Raw genomic sequence first — 27,700 nt, forward strand, 5'->3', positions numbered from 1 at the left:
GGTACCTCTAATGGAAGATGCTTACTATCCTTGTACCCTTTGTGCCCAAATTTTACATTAACGTTTAAGTGTAACCGATCTCTTGGCTCAATGCAAACCGTCCACCAGCATTATAAGACATTGCAACAAGCATCAAGAACTTCAGATATGGCCAAAAAGTATAAAAAATCTTAGCACACATTTGTTTCCACAGAGTGAAACTCAACAAATACAAGTAATATTTTTCATATATATGACAATTTTAAGGGAATTCCATCCAACAAATTAACTAAATGTGACAGTTCCACAAATTTATTGCCATAATGTAAAACAATGTTTAACAGATCAGTATCAATACAGGATCACAGTAGTCTTAAAGAAGTCGCCTAGTTTTTTAAAATTGAACATTTTCTACAGTGCACAACAATACCAAAATGCATAAAATCTCTGAACGAACCAAAATGGAATGTACAAGCCTTAAAAATCTGCAGTGTTCATTTCACTATAAATAATTGCATTAAATTGTTTTACAAAGTAACTAATACTGAATTTATTTCCTACACAAGAATTTTGTTTAATTAATAACCTACTGATGTCTGGTTTGCACTGTATACACGTAAAACTAAATACATTCTGCAAATTCTATTCTCTGAAGTGGTCGTCAAAGACTATTCAGATTTCACTTCCTGGGCTGCCAACTTCTTCTTCAGCGACTCTGGCATCTCTGGAGGTGGTGGCCTTGGAAGACGTAGGTATACTTTCACAGCGTCATAAATAAACCACTGAGCAGCAGTTAGGGTACCAATCATTATTATCCTTGGTGTCAAGCCTTTCCACAAACCTGTCAAAAACATTACATATTTTTAAAACTGTTAAAATGTTAGACTTATTTACAAACAGGAAATTTGTTACCAATAAGAACTCCAGTGCATTACTGCTACCAGCCCTCACTACAGTAACTGCTGCTTTATGTTTTTTAGAACATTTAAAAATAATAGTACTCCAAGAAAATAATGTTTGATTTTGCATACTTAGTTCTCTGGTATGGTTATCAGTGTGTGTCATCAATATGTGCCCTAAACTAAATCCGTATCACTAGAGGAAGTTTATAAAATGCAGAACTGTTGTTAATGTTAACTATTGTTACTGTCTCATAGCACCCCTAACTATTCAATTTTCTACCCTGTCAATATGGAATAGTACATAGTTATGAATGAATAATGCATGCTAGTGCACATACACCTAAGTTCTTTTCTTGTAAACCAATGTATCTAATATAGCTAACTCTTCCAACATCATGGAGAATTAAATTCTATCTAGAATATGGAACATGGTTGCACAATGAGTGTCCAACCATAAGCAGGCCAAGACATTGGCAACAAGTATTGCCCATTGACTGGTAACCAATCCCTCCTATGAAAATCTACTACTACTACTACTACTACTACTACTACTACTGGTGCTGCTGCTGACAGGATCACAAGGAACTGGCCCTATAAGCTACAGATTTAAGCTCCGTCCGGTATTAGTATTGCATCACAAGTCACTGCCAGCTACATCTTGTCAAAATACTGGCCAACACAAAAAATCTGAAGATTTAATGTCAATGTATTTCTATACATCAGGAATGTGGTCCTTGTGTTTTCAATTAATAACTTCACTTTCAATTTTTTTATATTTCTGCAAATTATACACCCAAAACAGTTAACATGATTAGGTTCACAATATTTACCTTTTCTGTAACAGTTGTGTCCACATAGCACCTCCCAACTTTTGATGCTGTATACAAAAAACTCATGTTTCCAGGGGATACAGCAAAGCATTTCCCAGTTTTTTGTGGTACTTTACTATCTATAGATGATACACAGGCATTTCTTTGCTTCTTAGTTTGAACTTTGCTGAGAACCTTCAGTTTTTTCCTTTATAAGCTGTGTGAACACCAGCTGATTTGTCCTCTTGGCATTTACAATATAGAAGTTCACTGCACACACTTCCAGCAATCAGAAAAATACCATTTTGATTTTCCAGTGATATTCAAACAAAAATTATAGCTGTCAGTGTAATGATTGTCAACAGCAACCATTAGTTTACTGTATGTTGCAGCTACTGTTACTCAAGCCTTACATAACAAATGTGCATTTTCTGCTGCATCTCTATGCACTGTGGCATGTGCCCACCATTAGCACTTATGCCAGGTTAATATTCTATTTTCTTCAAAGAAAGCACAAGCCAAAACATAATCTACTTAATAGCATCTTGGTCCACATTTGGACTGCAACAGGTGGAAATTCTGCAATGCAGGGATTCGATAAGGCCTTTATGGATTTCCGGTGGTATGTGGCACTACATGTTTGCACACAGGACATTTAATTCCCATTGCTGACTGGTGGACTGTGTGCAGAGCTGGTGCCTAATAGCATCCCAGATTTGGTGGCCAAAACATCAAAGTGATATCACTATCTTACTCCTCAAACAACTGCAGAATGATTCTGGCCTTGTCACACAGTGATCCTGCTGGAAGATACCACCACTGGAGAAGTGGGAAGTATGGAAGAGAAAAGTATGGAAGTATTGGTCAAAGTGAGAAGTATGAAGGGATGCAGGTGGTCCTGCTATCGTGTTCACATAGTCCACAGCTATCATGGTGCCTTAGATTACTGCCACAAATCCTATTGCAGCACATGTAAATGTATCCCACAGCATAATCCTGGCCTAGTGACGTGCATACATTGAGAACTTCTAGTTGAGCAGATGTTCGCTTGGATGACTGCATACCTCGACATTACCATCATGTAACGAACATTTTCATTGATCCACTGCTCTATCTCCAATTCTGTGGCCCCTGCAATCAAAGATGGCCATCTTGTCAATGCAGGTGTCATCTGCTGCTGAACAGCATGTTCAACAACGTGTGCTGAACTCTACTTCCATTCAAAACCATCAGTTGGCAGTGGTCATAATTTGGAGGCTCAAACATCTATCACCTTTCCTCAGTTTTGTTTTATTCTGTACGCAACAGCAGGCATTTGTTACCACGCATGTAAGGCTTCTAGTGGTCTCACTGGCACACTCTGGAGTTCTCCCCTTGTCACATCATTTAATTAGCTGAACATCTACACAGATCACACTTTTGATGGGGTTTATGTTTGTATGGGTATGAACTAAAGCATTCTGAGAAGTCCTGACAATTTTATTCTGTTTCACATACACAAGGCAATGGTCAAACTTGTCACATCAAAACCTGCTGTAATGTTTTTGCCACTTTAAATACACAGAAGTTACCTAAGAAAGTGTTTTCTGGCTTGGTACCAGTGAGTAAGCGATTGATTCTTTAGGTCACTAGCTGTGGTTATGGCACTTACTGTACACAATCAGGGAATTTCTGCTAGTTGGTGAAGTGGGCTTTGAAGAGGAATCTCAATTCTATGCTTTGTTAGATACAAGAACTAGAATTTGTTTATTCTGCAGTAATTCCCGATAAATGTAATTTTACTTTTTTGGTGAAAGTCTAGAATTGCAGAATATTAAACATACTTTAAACTCCAGAAAATATGTATGATCAATACTGCCATGCAGATGGAAAATCTATGAATGTTTTTCCTACTTTTAAGGTGATATACAATATACGAGTATGCCAACTGAAGCCACCAACAGGAAAGTGGTGAAAATTATGTCACGTGCAAAATGGTGGTTAAACTTTTAGGTGCACAAGGTCTTCAGTGTAAGACCCAAAGAAAAGACCACCTTCAAAGCAAGAGAGAAACTACTACTAACACAGGTAGCAAGAGAACAAGGGAGGAGTCCGTTCCTCTTCAATCATAGGAGAAGAAGGCCCAGAAAAAGCTCAGGTGGGAAACATGGTATCAGATCGGTAGTACAAGTGTGTTTTTAAGATGGCAGTTTTCCAACAGGCCTATCTTCTTATGATAATCTCATATCAGGATGTCAGAGTCCAAATGCCCTCTGAAAAAAAAATGGGGAGGATGCAAGCCAAGGCCCCACATTCAGGAGGTTCTGCCTGGATAAGGGCACTCTAATCTTTGAAGGGATGGGGACAGTGGATTGGCTAAAGGAGATGGCTGATAATGAGCAACATATCACCTGTGGGACAAAGTGAAGTGGCTTGTTACGACAGTATTAAAATTATCCACGACAACAAAAATATCAATCTAGGTACCAAAATTGCTTACAGATATTTCCCCTCCCCCCTCAGACACTGTTAGAGGAAGTATGCGTTCTGAACCAGGAAGTCTCCATAGAGGACTTGAGGATCATTGACTGAGGTCAGAACAGATGACCAAATCCTTGTGGTGGAAGTGTGAGAGAAGTCCTACAGGAAATGAAAGATCAAGACATAAAACTATATTTAGGGTTCAAAGGAGACTGTCAGTGTGATCAAAGACAAAAGGTGACAATGATAAAGTTGGTAGCTGGAAGTGTTGCACATAAACCTGTAGCACAATAAGTAGCAACCAACACCTGAGAGTCGACATCTGGCTGGACAGGAGATGGAATTTGGCTTCATCCAAGAAACCTGTATAAAGGGGGTGTATCGGACCTTGAAGAAACTTTCAGTATGTTTTTTCCAGGAGGAATCTAGGAAGGCCACAGAACATGCACTTACGTCAAAAATTTAAATTTATTTTACGAAGACTGCTGCTTGACCCCAGGAGCTTAAATAACAGCTTGTTAGTTGTGGCACAAATTCCAATGATGTGGCACACAACTGGTGAGTACCTGCTTTAATAATGGCTAGGGAGTAACCTAGACATCTTTAATATGGGCAAGGTACCAACCTTCAGGAATAGTAGAAGGGAAGAAGTAATTGACATATTTACTCCAATGGGTGGTGGGAAATTTCAACCTTTCAATTCAAATCATCTTGTCGTGATGATACTTTTCTTGCTCTGATGCAAGAAGCAGGTAAGGGATTTATGAGGCTCTCTTACAGACTGCTTAGTGTCAGTTTACCCACAGGAGTGACTCCTAATGCTTGGAGGACAGTGGAGGTTGTTTTCATTCTGAAGCCAGCAAGAAATGATCTCTCAAAGGCTAAGGGCGTGAGACCATGCAGTCTCTTGTTCTCACTTCTAAACACATTAGAAAAGCTGGTAAGTGTTCATGTTACATAATGAAGGTTAACTTAGGTGCTGCTACATGAAAACCACCATGCATATCAACCAGGCAAATCATGCAAAACAGCAATCTGCAAACATTTGCTTGAAACAAAATGTGCCATGGACACATGTCCATAGGACACGATTATGGTTTGGGATTAATTCAAATGTGCTGCCACAGGATGTGTGGCAGTGATCTAAAGCACAATGACAGCTGTGGACTTAACATCATTGCAGGAACACCTGCACCCCTTCATACTTTGTCTTCCCTGGCAGCAATGACTTCTTCAAGCAGAATCACTGTGTGACAAGGCCAGAATCGTGCTGCAGTCATTTGAGGAGCATGATCATAAAATGATGGGTTGGCCACCAAATTCAAATAAGTCTGATCCAGTGCAACACATCTGGGGTGCCATCAGCCACCAGCTCTGCATACACAATCCACCAGCCAGTAATGGGAATTAAAGCGTCCTGTGTGTAAACCTCTAGTACGACATACCTCCAAAAATCCACCAAGGTCTTATTGAATACTTGACACAGAATTTCACCTATTGCACTCCAACAGGTGGACCAACATACTATTAAGTAGATTTTTATGTTTTGGCTCATTAGTGCTTGTGCTTTCTATGAAGATAGAATATTAACCTGGCATGATAAGTGCTGATGCTGGGCACATGCCCCAATGCATAAAAGTGCAGCAGAAAATGCACAATTGTTATTTAAGTCTTGAGTAACAGTAGCTGCAACATACATTAAAATAATGTGTGCTGTTGACAGTCATTACACTGCCAACTATAATTCTTGTCTAAATATCACTGGAAAATAAAAATCGTATTTTTCTAATTGCTGGAAGTGTCTGCAGTAAACTTTTATACTGTAAATGCCAAGAGGACTAATCAGCTGGTGTTTACACAGCCTATAAACAAAAAACTGAAGGTTTTCAGTGAAGTTCAAACTGAGAAGCCAAGAAGTGTCTGTATCATCGTCGTCGTTGTCGTCGTCGTCGTCGTCGTCGTCATCGTACAGTAGAGTCTCAATTATCCGATCTTCGGTTATCCAATCCTTTTACTGCGCCAGCTGTGCACCAGCCGACAACAGGTCAGTGACTAACGTGTTTGTTGATACTCTGTTCAGTGTCGCCGTCTGTTACTTCTCACTGCTAACTTACATCTGTAGTTGAGTGGACGTGTTGCACTTTGTTTATTGTAAAAATTTGTGGTGATTGCTTCAAAATAGAAAAAGGTGGTCATTTCAATGGAAGAAAAACTTAAAGCTTTAAAAAGAATAGACAATGGTGAAACTTTATTGAAGGTGGTGCAAGATTATAATGTCGGGAAAACAACAGTGAGACTGGAAAAGGAACCGCAATGAAATTAAGAAGTGGTGTCCTCAGCGAGCAACCTCGGCTGTTATGGAAGATCGGAAAACCATGAAAAAATGTGGTTATGAAAACGTGAAGCTTTGTTCCTGTGGTTTATTCAACAGAGATGAAGGTGTACCCATTTCAGGACCTATTTTGCAGGAAAAAGCCTTAAAGTTTCGTAACAAACTAAACGAAGGTGAACGTGATTTCACAGCTAGTGTAGGCTGGCTCGATAGATGGAAGAAAAGATACGAAATTCGGCAACTTAATGTCTGCGGTGAAAAGCTTTCAGTAAATTTTGAAGCTGTTCCCTTGTTTAGGAATAAAGTTCACAAGGTATCGGAAAAGGAAAACTTAACAGGTGATCAAATTTTTAAGTGTGTCGAGACTGATCTCAATTACTAAATGTTACCAGAAAAAAACATTAGCATCCAAGGCCGAAAAGGCAGCACCAGTCTACAAATGTAGCAAAGAAAGAGTGGCAATTCTTGCATCCAGTAACGCCACAGCAAATTTGAAAATGAGTATGATAGGTAAGCCAAAAAACAGAGCATTTAAAAATGTATCAAAAATGCTTTACCGGTGAAATATTACAACCAAAAAATGCTTGGATGAGCTCAGACTTTTATAAAGAATGTTTTTTTAACGAGTTGGTGCCACAAACTGGAAAGTTTTTGAAAGCCAAAAACTTGCCCCACAAAGCACTGTTGCTTCTAGACAATGCCACTTATCCTAATGAAGATGAACTTTATGATCAAGATATAAAGGCCATGTTTTTGCCTCCAAATGTCACATCCTTTTTTCAGCCTATGGACCAAGGGACCTTACAGACACTGAAGAGAAACTACTGCAGGAACTTTCTTTCCTCTTTAATTAATGCTATGGACAAGGGAGAAGACATGCTAGAACAGTTGCAACGTATTAATTTGAAAGACGTAGCTTATGACATGGCCCAATCTTGGGAGTGTGTTGGAGCAAATACAATTGCAAAATCCTGGAAAACTTTGCTACAGGAAAATTTAGAAAATTCTCCATATAATGAAAATTACAGTAGAAGACCGAACCAGAAAATACTGCCCTGCTTTCATTATTACAAAAAGTTCCGGAATGTGCTGATGCCACAGAAGATGACAAATGAATGGATTGTCCAAGATGATGAATTTGAAGTGACAGATGAAGAAATAATCAACATGGTAAATGAAAAAGAAGACTAAGAAGCGGATGTAGTGGAGGAAAGTGCACCCAAGATTTCTCACAACAAAGGACACAAAGCCTTCAAAACTGCTTTAAAACAGGTAGAGCAACTGGAGGAAACATCGTTTACCAAGGTTTTACTTCTTAAGAGACTACGTGATTTTGTGGCAAAAAACGGCAAACAGCAGGTAAACTAAAGACAATTGCTAACTTCTTCACTAAGTAAATACCTATTCAGTCTAATTTGATTTGTATTGTATTGTATTAAATGTTTAACTCATTTGGCCTACTTTAATTTTTGTGTCTTTTTGTATTATTTTTCGTGTTATCCAACCTTGCCGTGGCTGGTTTAGGTCGGATAATCGAGACACTACTGTACCACAAAAAACTGGGAAATGCTTTGCTGCTATATCCCCTGGAAAGATGAAATTTTTGTATGCAGCATCAACAGCTGGGAGGTGCTATGTGGACCCAACTGCATTACAGAAATGTACACGAGAACCTAATCATGTTAACTGTTTTGTGATGTATAATTCGCAGAAATATAAAAATTGCAAGTGAAGTTACTAACTGAAAACAAATGTTTAGGTGTGTACATGTTAATAAGGCAATAGTGACAAATAAGGAATGCTGGGAGTAAGTCAACAGAAAAATAATGTACCAAAAATGGACAAATTATAAATATGCCCGCAATTGAATTGATAATGTAAAAGTAATTTCATGCTGTTCCCTTCCAGTAAACAACATTTTCCATCCTCCTAGATACTGATGGGGCTTTCGAAAACACGACTCTCAAATTCACAGTTAAAGCTGTGTAAATGCATGGCATCAAGACCAATATATAAGTAGTTGAATTAAGATCATGCTGAGGTGTTGAAAGGTAGAAGCTCTCACAATGGATGTGAAAATGGTGATAAACACCAACAGAGGGTGTCTGTGAGGCAAGTTCTTGTCCCTGATTTTGTGGAACCTAGTGGTGAATGAGCTCAAAGGCAGTAAGTGGTAAATATTAATTTTGCCCAGGATACACTGACTATATAGTCATAGGAATGCTTGGCAAATTTTCGATTACTGCTACAACAATAGCACAAGGGTTTAAGGTTAAGTCCAAACAACACATTTTTACTAACAGTTATGAGGAAGCACATGCAGAATATGCTCCTCAGCAAAATTCTACAGGTAGAGTGGATAGTGAAGTCTACCAGCAAGTCTATTCTAAGCTGACAAGCCCCTCACATAAGGAATGTGTGTTCCAAGGGGAAAGATACTCATGTGCACTACAACAGCCTGTGCCAAAAAACTGGGGCGTGTCCTAAGAGCATGCACTGGATTTACACCTCTGTATTAAGCCCCATGATAATTTATGGGACTGAAGTATGGTGTAATTAAGCAGAAATAAAGGTGACTGCTAAGAAGTTGAAGCAAGTGCAGAGACTGGTCTGCCTTGCCCTAATGTGTGGAATTAGATGCACTCCCAGTGCTGAGTGAGGACCATGCTCGACATGCCCCCCCATTACACTTTTGGGTTACAACAGAAGCAGCAACACGGGCATACATGTAAAGAACCGGAGAACTAGAAATCTACAATTTAGATAACCCCACAATATAATGAATGTGGCAAACACAGAAATGGTAGTGTAAATGTCAGCCTGCTGTACACTAACTTTCAGCTGCCTTCAATATACCATTCTACATAACCATAGAAGTGGGGAGAAATGGTATAAAGAATCACAATACTTTTCAGGTGACAATCGGGCTTACTAATGGGACAAAAACAGAAGGAGGTCCTAGGACCAAGAGTATGGGGATATACCATTGACTGGAGTAGTGTGCAGCCCCTAAGAAAGCTGGATATGGTAGTCCAGTCATAGATATTCATTTGTTTTAGGGTACAAAAACAACCAGGGTCATACACGACCATGTCAGAATTGTGGAACATTAAGACAGAGTTGAAAACGACTACATGTTAATCCCAATCGACCGAAGAGAAGACAGATGCAACAAGGATGTGGAGAAAGGTCTATAAAATACACCACAGAGAAATGGAGGTCATGAACTAGAAAATTAAATATCCTTTGCTATGTTGCTATGATGGATAAAAAGTAAAATATGGTCGACAGCCCGCGCGTCGTTTGCCATACGAATTATCAGCCATTTTAGCAAACACAAATGAGGACATAAGTGGGTCAAAAAAGGCATTCCGCCAGGAAATGGCAGACCATGAAATGTTGTGGGCAATGAGCACAAAGTGGTTGGGGAGCACCACTTAAATGGCCATAGCTAAAAAGACAAATGCTAAATACACAACATAGCTAAAATGATCTCTCAGCGAGAGGACCAAGAGGAGGTCGTAAAACTGCTGGGAGAGGCCTAATAACCTGGAGCTTGTTCCATGAAGGGACAACCAGTGGTAACAGAAGAGGACGTGCTCCATACTGGCAACCAAAGGTCGCATCGAAGGAGGCAGCACAGGATGTGTGCCCACGCATGGCAGACAAATGGAGAAAATAACGACAGTATGACAGCGGTATTTCGACATCATCTGCAAACAGACTCAACTGGGCAAGTATAAAAGGTGCCAGTGGCCAAACAGATGCCATGATGGTAGATAGTATTGAGACAGTAAGAGGGATGGACATGCAGATGCATAAACAAAACACTTAGTTTAGTTTTGAACAGACAAGAAACCGGTACGAACTGAGGAGGGTGGTTTGATCTGCTCCCCAGGAAGTACCACTGAGGACACACATGACCACATACAGTGGGCTGCCAGGAAAGACAGGTGGGAGGACCAAGAAAGTTTTCGATCAAGCATGAGCCCCAGGAATTTCATGGTTTCAACAAAAGGAAAAGCAACAGGCCCAAGATGTAAAGACAGTGGAAGAAACCAATTGTGCCACCAGAAATTCACATAAATTGTTTTGTCAGTGGAAAAACTAAAGCTATTGTCAATGCTCCATGAGTAAGGACAATCTAGACTTTGCTGAAGATGTTGCTCAATGCCAAGTCCATGGAGAACTGCAATAGATGGCAAAATCATCAATGGAAAGGGAGGCGGAGATGCTTGGTGGGAAACAGGCCATTACAGTGTTGATGGTGATAGCAAAGAAGATGACACTCAGGACTGAATCCTGAGGTACACAGTTTTTTCAGATAAAGTTTTCCAATAACGCAGAACTCACACGTACCTCGAAAACTCATGTCTTTCAAAAATTCCTGAAGGAAATTTGGCATTTGGCATGCTTTCTCCAAATTGAAAAACACTGCCACTGTCTGGGATTTCTGCAGAAAACCATTTAAAATATGGGTGAACAAAGTGATGAGATCATCAACTGCAGAACACGCACTCAAAATCCACACTGTGCAGTGGGTACTGGGGAGGGGAAGGTCAAAATGGACCAGTAAGAAATTTAAGAGCTCAAAGCAGTTGTGAGGATGCAATTTTGTTTCCAGGAGGCAGATAACATGCGGATACTTTGATTCTGAAGAGCAGTTGTAAACCCTCAGTCTGCCAGAGGTTGAAAATGCCACTACATTTCTTTTACTTACAACACAACCGGTTTGGAGCTCTTATACGTCCTTTCTTCAGGTGTCATACTGAAAGTAGCAGAGACGGGAGAGTCCCTCACATAAATTCAGAAATTTGTAATGTGTTCCAATTGCCCTGCACAGCATTTTACTACAAACAATCCTGTCTGAGAAACATCTGCAACTGAGCATTATACCAGTGGTTGAAAATGATTTATAAACTTACTGTGGTGAGATACTAAGGTGTGTATTAATTCTGCACACTGTTTCCTTCAACTGGTGGAATCCCTAAGCTTATCAAGCCTATGGCATACGTTGCTATCAAAACACTGCATGTCAACACTGGGTGCAATGCAGGTCCACAAGTCTCACGAGCTAACCTTTCATAATTTTTGCAACAAGATTGCCTGCCCGAAGTTTGGACAAAACTGCCTATAAAATTTATTTATTAGAGCACATGCTCAGGCCACTGAAGGCAGGATATGGTACATATCTAATATCATTGCAGTATATAAAAATGACGTGTCTACTGTTTCACTTGACTCAATATTTTTCTCCATTTTCTTTACATGCTAAGTTGTTAATCATATATGGACTATCTGTGCTGCTGAATGTTTTGTACAGAAAAACCTGAAAGACTACGTATTTAATTTTATGAAAGTTCCCAATGAGCAAGTGAACCTCACAACTGCTATGTGGAGAATCAATGTCTATAACAGTAATGACAACAACATTCCATTACATGAACACACATTAAACCAACATGCTGTTATTTGATAAATTTGTTAATACTATCAGCTATTTCTTATATCAAATACATTCATCAATGTTCTTTGAACACTGGAAATTCAAACATTTCAACTAACAATAGCACATTACATACCAGCAAAGCCTAGTTTCTTGGCTGCTTCAATGGCAGTGGATCCCTTTTCTTGATTAAGCTTCGAAACTACAGTGTCAGCTGGATGGGATACTATTGCACAGAAAACTCCAGCTATGTATCCTGCAGCAAATGTTACAACTAACTGCTCTCCTTTCGTACACTCTGATCTTGGCTTTGGTACTACAAATCTGTTGAAAACAAATATATTACACAATGTTAGAACTTTTAAAAATGGCATGAATTTAGCATTGTCATTTTCCACATCCTTAAATTTACATGATAGCATTAATTTTTAGTCCATAGCCATACTTTTAGACACACTTCTGCATCTGAATGAATAATAAGTAAGCTGCCTCACACAATTAATAGTTATACTTACAATGTAAGGGTACAAAGCTAAAATAAATTAATAGTGATGCTTAGTATTGTCTAGTACTAAGTTTTTGACCGACAGACAACTGCTGTAAGCGAAGAGGATATTTTAAGTAACGTCAACGAATGTTTATGTGCCAGTACTACTTCATTACTTAGGTTAAAATACGTAGCAGTGGTGTTAATGAGAGGGTAACAACTAAGATAAAAAGGAAGTTAGGGACAATTCAAATTAAGTGATCAGCTTGATGAGAAGTACAGAAGGCACTTATTTAGACCCAACATGCAACTGCACTGTGCAAAGTTGTTTTTGTTATAACAAAAACATCCAGAAACCCCTCATTACTGCAAATACACTGCCTGAAAGAAGTGAAGCACACGCAAGAGGAGGAGGAATCAAAATGAAACTTCACAGGTTTGGAAAGCATGATATTTCAGTGATACAAATAAGTAAAATTTACAAAGAACTTTACAGTATGAGCCCACATGTCACCTTTCCCTGCCTCTGCTATGGATGCATGCACTGATTCAGTTGGGAAGGGTATCAAAGCTGTTGTATCCTCTCCTTAGGCAGGCAGTACCTGGCAGACAGTGGTATCTGAGCTGGCCTCATACAGTCTTTTGGGGATAAATACAGTGATCTTGCTGGCCACATGAGTACATCATCATGCAGACACTTCATGGAGGCATATGCCAATTGTGGATGAATACTGCTGTGTTGAAAACTGGTAACATGATACTGTCACTGTCACACAGAATTTCCTCGACATTCTGTTCCATCACAATGTTGTCAATCACTACCAGCAGTGATATGAAGTTATACTGCTGCAGGCTTCCTACACAGTGACACCACAAGTTACACCTACAGTACATTGGAAGAATGGGACCTTTCCCCTGGTGGCAACCATACTCACTGATGACACTCATCTGTGAACTGCAGAACCACAATTTATAACTAAGCATAATGCAACACAAATAGCAGTCTATGCTTCCTGGTCTTTGTACCATTCCACTGCAATTTGTGTTGCTGATGGGATGGTGATTTCCTATCCCAGGTGCTTCTAGAGTCTGATCTTGCGAGCTGACAAAATGTTGAAGGGCATTCATTATTTTTTTCTTGGATAGCAGGCACCTATGTGAAGGGGCACAACTCCACTAGCCAGCCAAATGGAGACCAACAATGAGGTCCCCTTTCTGTCAGATGCTTAACAGGCCTGGTATCAACACTAAACATTAATGCACTCAGGTGGCCATTCTGTTGCAAATAATTGCTAATATTTACAAACCTATCAAAGGGGAGTATATTTACAAAGTTAGTGACCAACTGTCTTCAGTGCTTCACTTTGTCAGTGAGTAAATTCTATGCACCATGAAGGTACAACATTTCATGCCTTAACATTCAGTTACATCCATTGATTATGTTTTCAGGTCTGTTCCTTAATTAGACTGGGGGAAAACATGCATCAGTTATGAAGTTATTTTATCAACTACTAATTTCGATGTGTAACCATCATTAGCAGGTGGTAGGTGTCTATATGCCTGTTATCAGTGTAAGGCATTGATTATGTGCAGCTGGATGTAAGGCAGCCAAGGGTTTATGTTGCAATTTGTACTCTATAACTGAGCAAATTGACCACAAAACTTGTAGATAGACCAGACAGTTTAAAAATATTTAAAGTCTGTATTGAACACATGAAGCAGTATTTCTGCTGCCTTCTGCTGCTGAAAATTTCAAGTGCTTCCCACTTTACTTCAGTTAAGACAATGTTATTAAACAGTGAAGTAGTTTTTCTGCGAGAAAAATTTAAAAGCTTACAGTTTATGTAATACAATCATTGCGAACAGGACATTAAGGTGTGTGTGTGTGTGTGTGTGTGTGTGTGTGTGTGTTTTCTAAGCTATAAGAACAGGTTTCTCCAGAAACCATTGTTCAAAGAATAGACTGTCATATTAAATTCACAGAGAAAGCTTTGGTTGCTGAGCTCAACATTTTTACATTGTTTAATAGCTTAGGGGGAGTTAGAACAGAAAAAAGTTCACATTTTCAGGTTTTTATATCATAAAATTTGCAATTTTCTGAATAAAATAATGTACAAATCACTGAAACTCACAAGGGAAGTACTTTTTTTTTATATAATCTAAACCAGTTGAAAATGTTACAAATTTTACATGCATTGTTTCAAGATCTAATAAAAATCAGTAATCTTTTTATACAGAAGGCAGTGGATTGCAATGTTGTAAAGGTTTAATTACACGTTTGTATTGGTAGCACTGTCAAACTGTATCATATCCTATCATATAAACACACTCTGTATGTCTCAGTGCTAATGTTTTTCCCAGGAAAAGTGGCGAATGGATTGAAAAATCTCTCAAAAAGTAAAGTATGATGCCAAAATGAAATGTCTTTAAGAAACGTGGGTTTCATGTCAAAGATTTTTGAACAAAGGGAAAACTGTTCAACATGTGTCATGTGAAGTTAAAGACTATGAAATACAAGCAAATTTTTCAGTCTGTAGAGAAACACCCATTAGTGCTTCGAAGATTGAAACAAAATGTTGTGATACAGATTTCTCAAAATGAAAGTGATGTAAATGGTAGGTTAGGTTATATCCTGATTTACACATCCTAATGAGGATGTTAGGTGAATGTGTGTGTTGTAAAATGTCTGGAGGGCCAGTTAGTTTACATGAAGACAGTGAGGTATCAAATGGACTAGCCAGGAAACTTATTAATTGTACCAGTTGTAAATATACTCATTCATTTTGAAATTCTGATAAGTGTGGAAGATAATTATTGTGAAGTAAATGTTAGGTGGTTTTATGGATTGAGAGCTATTGGTAAAGGACACACTGCAGCAGAAACAATGTGTGCCGTGATGAATATGCCACGCCCACCTTTTAAAATCTACAAGTGTGCAGGATTTATTGGAGCTGCTGTGGAATCTGTTGCATTTGAGTCGATGAAGGGTGCTGCAAATAAAGCTGTTGAAATAAATGATGGTATGACTGACATACCAGTAGCTTTTGATGGCACTTGGCAGAAGAGCAGCTACAGTTCTAAGAATTCTGTTGCTACAGTGGCCAGTATGGATACTGGAAAGGTAATAGATTTCCATGATTTTAACCAAACACTGTTATAAGTGTAAATCAGGGAATGAAGAAGGGCATATCTGTGACAAATTATGAAGGAACTAGTGGTGGTATGGAGGCCTCTGCAGCTATTGAAATTTTTAGTCGATCTGTGAACGAAATAGGAGTGTGTTACACTAAGTTCTTAGGTGGTGGAGACTCAAAAGCATATAACAGTGTAGTAGCTGCTCAGCCTTATGGTGAGAAGATTATCACACAACTGAAATGTGCTGGTCATGTCCAGAAGAGGATGGGCACCAGGTTGAGGAAGTTTAAACAAAGTTTGAGAGACAAGAAAATTTCTGATGGTTAAACCATAAGAGGCAGGCTGATGGACAAAATTACTGATGAACTACAGCAGTATTATGGGATGGCCATTAGAAATAACACTGAGTATTTGTTGAAAATAAAGCAGGCAGTATGGGCTACCTTCTTCCACAGACTGTGTCAACTGATGAAAAACCAGTACAACACCTTTGCCCTCCTGGACCTGATTCATGGTGCAATTGCAACAATACCCAATACTCAAACAGTTCATACAGCCATAAAAATTCCATCCCAGCAGTAGTCAGATATCGTAAAACCTATTTACAGATACCTGGTAAATCCTGAATTACTGAAGTGTCTGCATGATCAGACTCAAAATCCCAATGAGCCATTCAATAATCTTATATGGACTCACTTCCCATAAAATGTTTTTGTTGAAATGAAGACACTAAAGTGGGCAGGTCAGTGATGCTGTTATTGCTTTTAATGACAACATTGGTAGGGTGAAAGTGCTACAACATATGGGAATTAATCGGGGAGCAAACTGCCTCACAGAACTTGAACAGTTGGACAAAGGTTCACATTGATAAATCAGAATATGCAGCACAGTTGGCCACTAAGGAGTCCAGAAAGAAGAAAAAACTTGGAAAAAGATCAAGAGGATAATGTACAGTATGGTGCAAGGTGCTTCTGAGTGCCTAAAAATAAAAAAAAAAATTAAGCTTATATTAAGTGAGTTACAGTCTTTTGAAAGTTTAGAAGCCGTTCATGAAAATTTATATTTTGTTTCATTTTTCCCTAAATCTCAAAACATTTCGAGTAGAGTATTCAAATTTTCAGGGAGTAACAACATCCATATCCTGAGTCTACCGAATTAAAAGAAGAACAATGTTATGTGCAATTAAAATTAATTACGATAATGTACAAAAAGTACACAAAATTTTAACCGTGTAAGTAAAAAAAAATTTTTTATTTGTGAAAGCAGTGGCTGAAATGCAATTTTTGTAGTTCAGTAGACTTTGAACACACAGTTTAATGTCCTGTAAACATTTCATGTCAATGGCTACAGTGGTTCCTGAAATGCAGGGAAGCCTAGTCACAAAATTTAACGGTGTCTGGCTAGGGCATTCCAACTCCCCTTAATATACTGGTCATGTTACATTCATAGCTAAAGTTTTGGTAGTTGAGGTCATGAGATTTAATTCGACAATTTTAAGAGGTTGGAATAGGGTACAAGTGGGAACAGCTTGTCAATGAGGAGATAATATCCTTTTGATTAACATAAACCACGTTCAAACTGCAATTTGCGTGTATCTAGATGTAGTGTCAGAACTGAACTGATCTTACAAATGGGCAAGTACTTAGCAATACATTTCTACAGGAGAAATTAATCCCAACAGGTTGTCACACCAAACTCTAAACACAGTACAATGGTACTGTTTGACAGTACTGTTGATTTTATCAGCCGGAGGGGGGTCAGTATTCTGCCAATTCAAGACTAAGAAACCTCATCCTTTATCTGTTCAGTGCCCCCTCATGTTTCAACCTTTCCCATTGTTTCACTTTTATATACCACAAATTTTGTGTTTCACGATGTAATAACTACACCCCACTACTTATACCCACTTCATATTTTTGTTACATTCCATCTAACTCTTTAGTCTCTTCCACAATCTTTTCCTATAACTTGTTCCACCTCTTTACACACCAAAACTACTGAATTACCAAACTCAGACAATCTCACTTCTTTTGAATGCTGACCACCTCAATTTATAAAATAAATGACATAACTTGCACTATTCAGAAGATTCACCTTTAAATTGTGCTCAATTCTCAGTGTTATGGCATTTCAATTTTCCACTATTTATTCCTGATTAGTGTGTGGATTATACAATTTGCAGATTATTCATGCATTTTCTAAAAATACACATTACACACATGGGGACCATCAGTGCAGGTGGTTATGGACGTAAGTCCGACTGGCAGTGGAAGATAACAGCACCTAGGTGCACCCAGGCACACGCAGAACTCTGCTACCAACATTGCCACTACTACCCATCCAATAGACATCATCCCAGATACGTTTCCAAGTATTTCTATTATTCATGCATCTTGTCCCTCATATTACCTTGAATAATTGTGAGTATAGTGTAATTTGATTACAACTTTTTATACATACTTGTACAAAGCTTCAATTGTTCTTTCGAAACAGGCAAACTTCATCATAGTGTAAGGAATCTGCCTCATCCAAAGGGGAACAAGACTTTTGTAGAAGCTATTTAATCCTTCTTCTCGGTACATAATAGGTACAGCTTGTCTCAAAGTTGATACGAATCCTGGTTGTGTTTGAATCCTAACCTGTTAAGATAAAAATATATATATATTAAGAAAATTATTAATCACAATATCCCCTTAACTTCAGTTACAATCAAGTTTCTTCACCTTCACAGCCTCCATTGGACTCAGAGCAATGTCAGCAAAAAACTCTGCAGAAGCTGACGCAGCAAGGTAAAGTGATGTGCGCCACAAATATGTATTTTCTTCTCCCAACATGTCTGAATACAAAACTTTGAAAACCTCATAGAAGCCAAATTTACAAAGACCCTGAAAAAAAAAAGAGAGAAATAGCATTATAACACAATCTAGAGCTCCAAGACAAAATTCTATCACCTCACCTCAAATATGCTTTAAAACAAATGCATATATTAAAAACAATTTGCCATTTACAATATATTAACATTTAAGTATTCTGAAACTAAGCTATTATTTCCATTAAGGAGTTTCCAATTTTCATAAGCTCGGCACCTATTAACCCAACTCAAACATTCTGTACATCCATTTAACACACCATTATGTGACTAGCATGTAAGAGCGCCACACATCAAAACATCCACAATGACACTGGATAATTATAGCTTTCTTTGCCAGAAATGCTTCTATAGGTTATCTGGCGTAAAAGTTTAGTATCATACTGTCAATACTGTTCTTGGTAAATATAATTAAGGAACGAAATTTACCTTTCTCTATGAGGGATTTCATTGGGAACTGAAAGATGTTTTAGTCTCAAAAGGTTCCACTTGTGTAGCCAGTGCTGAACTAATCACTTGCTGTGCTATAGGGTAGATTGTTGCACCTAGGAGAACACCCTATATCTGATATTAACACTTCGGAGGTTGGACACTTAGAAGAATATCTGGGCTAGGAAACCTGCCATTTATGCTGCTATTTCAAGTCTAACTGGAACATATGTAAGTAATGCATCTTCAAAATTAATACAAGACCCTACTTCAAGATTTATTTTTCATATTTACTTAAATTCTTGGACAAGTTGCAAATTTTAAAAGGACAATGACTAAAAAGTCAAGTACGCTATTTAGCAATTTTCTTCCACTTGAGCTTTCAAAATTTCTTGCCCACACAAAGTTTTTATAGCAGGATTACAGCTAACTGCAAAACCTAATGAGTATGTGCGCATAATTACATTAATGAGATCATATTGGTTCAGCCATCCATGACAGCAGCTGTTACGTTCAGTAATGTTTCTTTTGAAATTGACACAGAAGGAAGCACCAGTCAAGGGGAGAATATTGAGACATCTGGAGTATAAAGGGTTTGCATACCTATTTGCTAGTTCAACTGATCTTTACGTGCATAAACTGAGTCTTACTGAATGATGACAAAGTTAAGCCCAAAGAGCGTAGACTAATAAACAAGTTCCATTTGGTAGATTTTACCAACTACTGTTTGTAGCAATAGTGCCTCCAGCATCCCAGCAGAGGAAGAAAATTTCAACAAAATAATCCATCTTATTGTCTTAATTTTTGATAGCTACTTCTTTAGAACTTAAAAGCATCACAGACGTATGAATATTTTTACTATACTGTTTTCATTTAGAATAAGCCACCTAATTTGATCGGACTAGAAGGTATGCAAGCCATATCAATTTATCACCCTGCATTTAACCCTTTAACTGCTATGGACTTGTTAACGCACACACCTTTGTACCTGTCCCTGTGTGCTCCAAATGTGCCATAGACACATTCACAGTACCAGGTCGAGGGACTGGTGGCACACGTGAACACGTTCAGAGCGCACACAAACAGGTACAAAGGCACGCGCGTTAACACATCCAGAGCAGTTAAAGGGTTAACATCCAGGGGTACCACCGACAATCATGATATTTTGTGACAATTATGTTCCTCAATAAACCAAATCAAGTCATAAATACACATATGAAAATACATAACCCAGGACACATTATTAAAGTTCAATGTTTCAAACATTTTAATTGCTAGTATTCAAAGTTCTAAAATTATAATTACTTCTAGACACCAGAATATTCTGAAAGTTGAACAAGCAAGCCAAATAATTTTGCAACACTTTGCCTATGCAGACAGTAATACTGGCTGACCAATCACTTATGCTGTAATTTAAATTTGGGGGTGGGGGAGGGAGGAGGTAATTTAACAAATACCTGAATTCCCTTCCTTAACTCCAGTACTTTACACATCTAATAAACATTCAACTGTCTGCATAGCAGACAGCAAAATTTACACTCCACATAACAGAATGCTACACATTTTTGCACTACTGCTCTACTGCCGCCGCCTGCCTCACCCTCCACCCACCCATCCAACAGCATACTTTGACAATTTTATGCAGAGATACATAAACTTCAATTAATGTTTTAACTATTTACAAAAGAAATAGCTGGATCAAATTTCTCTGGTGCTGTGCACTGGCAGACATTTTGCAGCTTTCAGAGACAATTACAACATTTCAGCACAAACTGCAGCAAGTGCTTTAGCCCTTAGCCTCCCAGGTCTTTTTTGTCACACACTGTCCCAGGTGCAGTCTGGGTGACTGCTCTAAATAACCACGAGAATTGCATTCAGCAATTTCAGTGGCACAGTTCAGATTTGATGTAAAACCTTGCATAAATACCACACAAGAAGTACATTCAAATAAATTTTAAAGTTAATTTTTACAAAAAAAACAAAAAAAAAAACAAAAAAAACACAAAACTGTACGGAATGAACACAATATTACATGATAATGTTAATGCAATGAAAACTTATACCTTGCACTCCAAATCTTACTTTGTTACATTTTTATTGTTTACTATTTATGTAGTAATAAATATTCCCACAAAACTTTCAAAAAATAAAAATTACTCTTACTTTTTATGTGTTTAGGTTCCTTCTCAGAGGTTTCTTTGCATATACTGAACATATCTGTATAGATTTCAAATCAGACTGACCTCTTGCAACAATGGCAAATATGTCTCTTTGGGTCATAGGTGGAGCATGTTTTGCTTTTTTCCCTATCATTGTATGACAATTTGTACTATTTGTTCTCTACACCCAAAACACAGGAGGAAGCACAAAGTTCACAGTGCATGAGATACTAATCATCTCACTTTTTATCTGTGGCATCACTAATGAGTTTACAAGTGTCAACAACTTAAGCAGTTCACTTTAGTATTGTCTGTAGTAATAATGAAGAAAAATTCATTCATCCCACTTATGTCTAACATGCACAAAAATAATGCCATGGAAGAGGCTTTGATGACCAACGACATTTGTTTCAACCCAACCTAATTTCTGGCAGAACCTTTGGCTAAAGATTCTATCTGCACACTGTCTGTCTTCATTTCTCTGATCACTTGGTTCATTCAATGAATTCACAGGTGGCAAAACAAATTTGTCTTCACTTTCACCCTGTGCCTATACTACATTATGTTCGCTTTCAATTTCGTTGTTACTATCTCATCCAACACCACTTCCCAAGCATCCTCGAAGTCAGGGTTGGTAACCTGAACAGGTGTAGACCTGGTTACTGAATCCATAATGCCAAGTTCTAGGTGCGATCTCAGAGACCAGTAACACAAAATAAGCAGTAACAGTATAGGTCCACGTCATTCAAATGGCTACTGGCAAAGGAAACCATAGCAGCTTTGGGAAAGAGCAACTACACAATGCTGTAATCTGGTATTCCAACATTATGCATTAGCAGCAGAGCAACAATAGATACTAGCAGTCTGAGACCATACCTGGGATGTCAAGGGTTAATAACATTAAAAAATCACTAAAGTTAATCCGAGTTGCCAGACTGAATGATTTTTTTCACAATTTATTGCTCATAAGGAGGCTGCTGCTTTTGCAACACCCAGATGTATTAGTTTTGTTAGACCTTCATGTGTACGATTAGAAGTTTAGTTGAACTTAAAACTTATTAAATAGCCATTCAAAGTGTTATTTTCACCAGCATGGCATGTCAGTACAGAATAAGTCAAGCATCAAGTTAAAATCACCATTATGTTTTGCAGAATTTTTATGACCAAATGGTTCAGCATTAACAACTAACAGAAATCTCAGGTTAATTTATTCTAAAAAGAAAATACAAAACAAGAGTATTTTGAAATTTACTATTCAATTCACATAAAAGCGATGTTCATATTCACTACTTACTTGCATCGAGTATCCAATAAATGTGGGTGCCCATCCTTTGGCCAAACCACGTGTTCCATCCTCTTTCAACGTCACCTGAAAATATACAAAATTAAGATTGATACATTGGACAACACACAAGTGTATCCTTTTTCTTGTCTATTCAAAATATAGCACCAGTTTTCCAGAAGCAGTTTCAAATGGTTCTGAGCACTATGGGACTTATCTGTGGTCCTCAGTCCCCTAGAACTTAGAACTACTTAAACCTAACTAACCTAAGGACATCACACACATCCATGCCCGAGGCTGGATTCGAACCTGCGGCCGTAACAGTCCCGCGGTTCCAGACTGAAGCGCCTAGAACCGCACGGCCACACCGTCAGATGCAGTTTAGGAGGAACAGTACTGAGCAGCAAAAAGATTAATGACTGACTATACACCATCCCTACTGGTTATTAGATGTGCATAGAGATGATATCTGTTGCCAGTTTGCAATGGTCAAGGATTGACTGACTGCAATGGGGGAGGAGATAAAAAAAAAAGCAGGGACTGGGAAACTGATGACTGGACAGAAGTGTTGATAGCTGGGAGGTATTCGCGCACTGGTAAGCTCAGTCTGGCACAGGCAATGGAGGTTTTTTTTAGGGCGCAAAACTGCTATGGTCATTAGCACCTGGTCCGTGACTTAAGAAACAGTAAAAAACTAAAATGGAAACCAGCAGCAATGGGAACGAAACTCAAAAAATTGGAGAAACTAAAAGCAGAAGGAAAGCTTTAAAAAATCCACAACAGAAAGGGATTAAATGAGTTAATAAAGAATTTCCAGCTTGCCTTCTTGCTATCGCAGATGACACGACGTCATCGCGCACGGAACTACTTATAGCGGATACAGTTGGCCAAAGTAGGATGGTGGCGGAAAACGCGAAGAACACGTCGCCGCTCACGTATTGCGTCATGGCATGCCTCGTTCCACCAAGGAACTTGGGGGCACCGGGGCAATTCGGAGGTGCGTGGTATTGAACGTTCCGCAGCTGTAAGAATAACGTCGGTAATATGTGTGACCTCATCGTCGACGCTGGGAAAGTGACTGTCATGGAATGTCGCTAGAGACGAAAAAAGTGTCCAATTGGCTTGGGCAAACTTCCAGCGTCGCGGGCGCATATATGGCAGTTGAGGCTGCAGTCTAAGGACACATGGAAAGTGGTCACTCTAGTACGTATCAAGGGCGAACCATTCGAAGCGCCGAGCTAGCGGAACAGTACCGACCGAAAGGTCCAAATGAGAGAAATTTGTCGTGCAGGCAGACAAAAATGTAGGGACCCCAGTGTTGAGGCAAACTAGATCCGCTTGGTGGAAGACGTCTGGCAATAGTGAGCCACGTGGACAAGGATGTGGAGATCCCCAAAGTGGGTGGTGGGCATTGAAGTCCCAAACCAGCAAATCGGGGTTGGAAGCTGACCAAGAAGATGAAGGAGATCAGCTCGTGCCATTGGTATGGACGATGGAATGTATACAGTACAGCCGCAGAGCGACCTGATACATGTTGACGTTTCATCTGCGAAATGTCCGCCCCGATACCACCCACTCCGACCAGGGACTCTCCCCACAGGCGCCACCCAGCCTCAGCAAGGGCCACCTGGCAGGATGACCGTTGCCGGGAGTCCCGATGCCCCAAGGAGACTGGCATCTACTCCTTGGCCGACGTGGGGAGGGTGCAGCTCAGGTATCGGCAGTACGATCCCTGTGTTGTCAGGGGGGCTACAACCTAGAGGGTACATGACGACCCCACCACAACAGGCTGGCTACCGTGCTGGATTTCGGGTGCCATGGAAGGTCCATCATGATCGTAGGTGCAGATGGGGACGCACTATGGGCGTAACTTGTGCAACCCATCAGGCGTTTAGGCCCAATTTGAGGAATAGTGGGTGTGGTTACGCCGCCGTTACAATGCTGAGTGCCAAGGTCTTAGTGCACTGGGGACCAGTGATACACCACGTAAGGCGTCCTTCCCAAAAAGGTTCTTACTTCTGTAGAATTTTGAAAAACGGAGGTCAAACCCCAAGGGGGACCTACTACTAGGAGGCCGGAACAGTTGAAACTCCTTTTAGTCACCTCTTACGACAGGCAGGAATACCTCAGGCCTATTCTTACCCCGGAGCCGCAGGGGGGTCCTACTGGTGTGTAAGGTTTATCATATTATTGCACAGCCAAATGGTAGCCCACATGTTTTTCAGCAGATATCTCTTTGTTGCCTGAGGATGATGTACATATTACACACAAGTTTTGTTACATAATTATAAAAAGTGGAACTGGATGAGGAATGAGTGGAGTGACTACTTGGGGGGGGGGGGGGGGGAGTGGCAAGTTTGGCCAAATGAGAGACAGGTGGGAACAGTGAACTGAGAAACTAGAACGAGGTGCAAGACTAAACGAATTACATTCAGGCCGTTCCAGGAACATGACCTATCTTGACTGGGAATCTACCATTCCTTAGAAATCCTTTCCAAAATGAGGGTGCTATTACATTTACTTGCAAAGCAAGAATTAAATTTTTATTCATAATAAAGACAAGCTAATTTTATCATATTGTTTGCTGAATGATTTCAAACATGGTATGTCATAATAGAGAAATCTCAGCAAAAACAAACCAATGCCAACCAAAACCATTAAAAACGCACATGAAATTGTTTCACTTCTTGTTAAACACACCACACACAACACTACTGTAACTGAACTCTTAGGCAAGGTCATTAGAAGGTAATTAACTCCAAGAACACATGGGGAAATTTAGAATTTTATACCATTCCTATGTTCATTAATAAGGACACACACTGACCATCAGCACTGGAAAAGGACAGAGGAACCAGTCACATGCCTGACTATTAAAACTCAATTTTGCACAATTTAATTAAGGTTGAGGTGCTTGTGCACAACATGCAGCTTGTCACCTGCAGCAGAACAATGGCTAGATGGCTGCAACTTCAATGGCACAAAGTGTAGTAACATTTCTATTATGCATAGATCCCAAACAGATCCTGCACTATTTTATGCCTACCATTACTTTGGTTGACATGATCTATGTAGTTGCTGAAACAGAACAGATTGAATCTATAAAATGTCAGAGCAACATTGATTCTCCCATTTCTGCCAAAAGAAAGTACAAATGCATAACTAAATATTAATATTATACTATAGGTTGCAAATAGGAGAGTAAACTAATATTTTAAGAAGTATTTTTAGTTTTGTCAAACAGTCCCAATACAGGACAATATCGCACCTCTACTTTGCTAATATTTAATATTTCTAAAAGAAAACACTTAAAAATATTAAAATTTGAAATGGTAGCTTGCAGACTTCTCAGTCTCTATTTGTATATTGACACTTAACGAAACTCTAGATAAATCTGGCACATCAATTAACATCTCTAACAAACTCAAGTTGTAACTGCCTTTCATCAGTTTATTCATAGGCATTCAAAGAGCTGATTAAAGAATGCATTACATATTTGATTAATACAAACAGGCCTGTAAACAAATTTATTAGTAATTACAACCTACTAATTATTAAATAACCACCTTTGAAGGTCTTAATTACGATGTGTGAAACATGAAATTTAAGTATTTCTTGATAACACTGTAGAAATTCTCTGTTCTGTCAAAAAATTGCCCACAAGTTTCGTCATACAATCCAATATAATTCCAAAGTATTCCCACCGACTAGTTGAGCACTGGTTATTTTAAATTCTTTAAACAATGTAAAATCAACAGTTTATTACTGTATGAACTTTTACTTCCAGTCTTCACACACTGATGCGTGTACAATGCAGGATATAAAATGGAGCACAATGGAAAGCAAATATGTAAAATAAATATCCAAATTATTAGGTACCACGAACAACATTATGCAAAGGATTTGCACTGAATGACCAGAGTAACAAGGCTAGAAATACAGGCACAAACTTTATGCACTTCATAATTGAAAGTGGTGGTGCGAGAAGACAGTTTCACATATTTGAATCAGAATCAAAGACAGGCAATAGAGTGGCCTCTCACAACATGAATCAACAAGGCAGAAACTAGACACTGAATTCCCAGTGAACTGATAATGAATGGCATATGGAATCTGGAGGGTGCTGCCCTCAGAAGCTTTAATATTCAAACATATAACCATTAAGTTTGAGACCATATTTGAACTGTTGGTCTGGATCCCAGACCATCAAATTTGAAGGCCCATAGGAGGCCATTGTCCCTGATGACAGTCACTACATGGTACTGCTGCAAGCACCACCAAGAGGACTTGCCCACCCTATTACTTACTGGCCTTTTATTCTTTCGTGCTGTATAGTTAGTGTATTGCCTGCTTCCTTCCTTATGTTTTGACAATGCTTCTGTTCAATAAAATTAAATACATGTGGTGGCAAAGACTATTTGAAGTCTCAGCTCACCTAAGGATGAGGGATCTACCAGAGACTAAAAATGTTTCCAGTATACTTAAAAATAAATTAATACAATTAGTGAAGCAGATGTCCTACAAAACCTCACTTTCCGGGAGGAGGAGGAGGAGGAGGAGGAGGAGGGGACGTCAGTAAATGGTACATAGCTTCAGATATTTACCATTGGTATCCGAAGTACCTAACTGTTCATGGAAATTTTATCACCATATAGATAAACGGCTACATAAAATTTTGTTCTATTGTAGAGCTGAATGGATTTGAGATCACTAGCAATTAACAATACCAATGTGCACCATATACCCACTTCACAAAGTTTTTGCAGATGGCCAGTTTGTTATATTGTGAAGTTGCTACCTGTAAGGGTTTATTGTTGCTCCATTGTGTATGCAGTGGCCATAATCCAAAGAGAACAAGGTGAGTTGTAAAGCTGGCAGATCAAGAAATTTGTTAACATATGAGGTCAGACAAACCATGTGACAATGATAGGCTCACAATGTTAGGCGTGCTTTTACTGGTATACCATTCTATGCACACTAGCATGTGTCCTTTGCACTACATTCTTTGGGCACCCAAGGTGATTTTGAACACCGAAGAGCTCACTGGTACACACACTATCACATGGACTGAAAGGAAAGAGATATTTATGAGTCTCAGCACAATATGGAAACTTAGTGATTACCTAGTATGCATGAGCTGTATAGAGGTAAACACCTGCCAGAATGCATTACCCTGCATAGTACGAGAAGAAAGATGTGATAATCTCTAGCATGTCAGGTATTGCAGATAATCAGATCTTTTGAGGGTGTGGGTAACTGAACTAAGCAGGGTTTGCTGTGCCAAGGCAGTGAACGTACGTTTCAATCCGCATGTTCTAAGGAATGTGAAAGACTTCTGCTCTGCATCACAGATACTGCTTTTCCCCTGGCCTTCTCCCTAACATGCAATACTTGGTGGTACAGAGCTTAAC

General features: G+C 39.0%; 1 protein-coding gene across 1 annotated transcript in view; it reads right to left on the reverse strand.

Annotated features, from left to right (window-relative positions):
• Window positions 1-277: 277 nt before the first annotated feature.
• LOC126248528 (phosphate carrier protein, mitochondrial-like) overlaps window positions 278-27,700 on the reverse strand; it is a 44,669-nt gene continuing 17,246 nt past the window's right edge. The window contains exons 3-7 of the mRNA XM_049949582.1: window positions 22,302-22,376; window positions 18,274-18,435; window positions 18,011-18,189; window positions 12,065-12,252; window positions 278-820 (exon numbers count right to left, since the gene is read on the reverse strand). Coding sequence (XP_049805539.1) covers window positions 648-820; window positions 12,065-12,252; window positions 18,011-18,189; window positions 18,274-18,435; window positions 22,302-22,376 — 777 coding nt within the window. The 3' untranslated portion in view covers window positions 278-647. The remainder of the gene's footprint in view (window positions 821-12,064; window positions 12,253-18,010; window positions 18,190-18,273; window positions 18,436-22,301; window positions 22,377-27,700) is intronic.

The sequence above is a fragment of the Schistocerca nitens genome, chromosome 3 (assembly GCF_023898315.1).
Source record: "Schistocerca nitens isolate TAMUIC-IGC-003100 chromosome 3, iqSchNite1.1, whole genome shotgun sequence".
NCBI lineage: Eukaryota > Metazoa > Arthropoda > Insecta > Orthoptera > Acrididae > Schistocerca > Schistocerca nitens.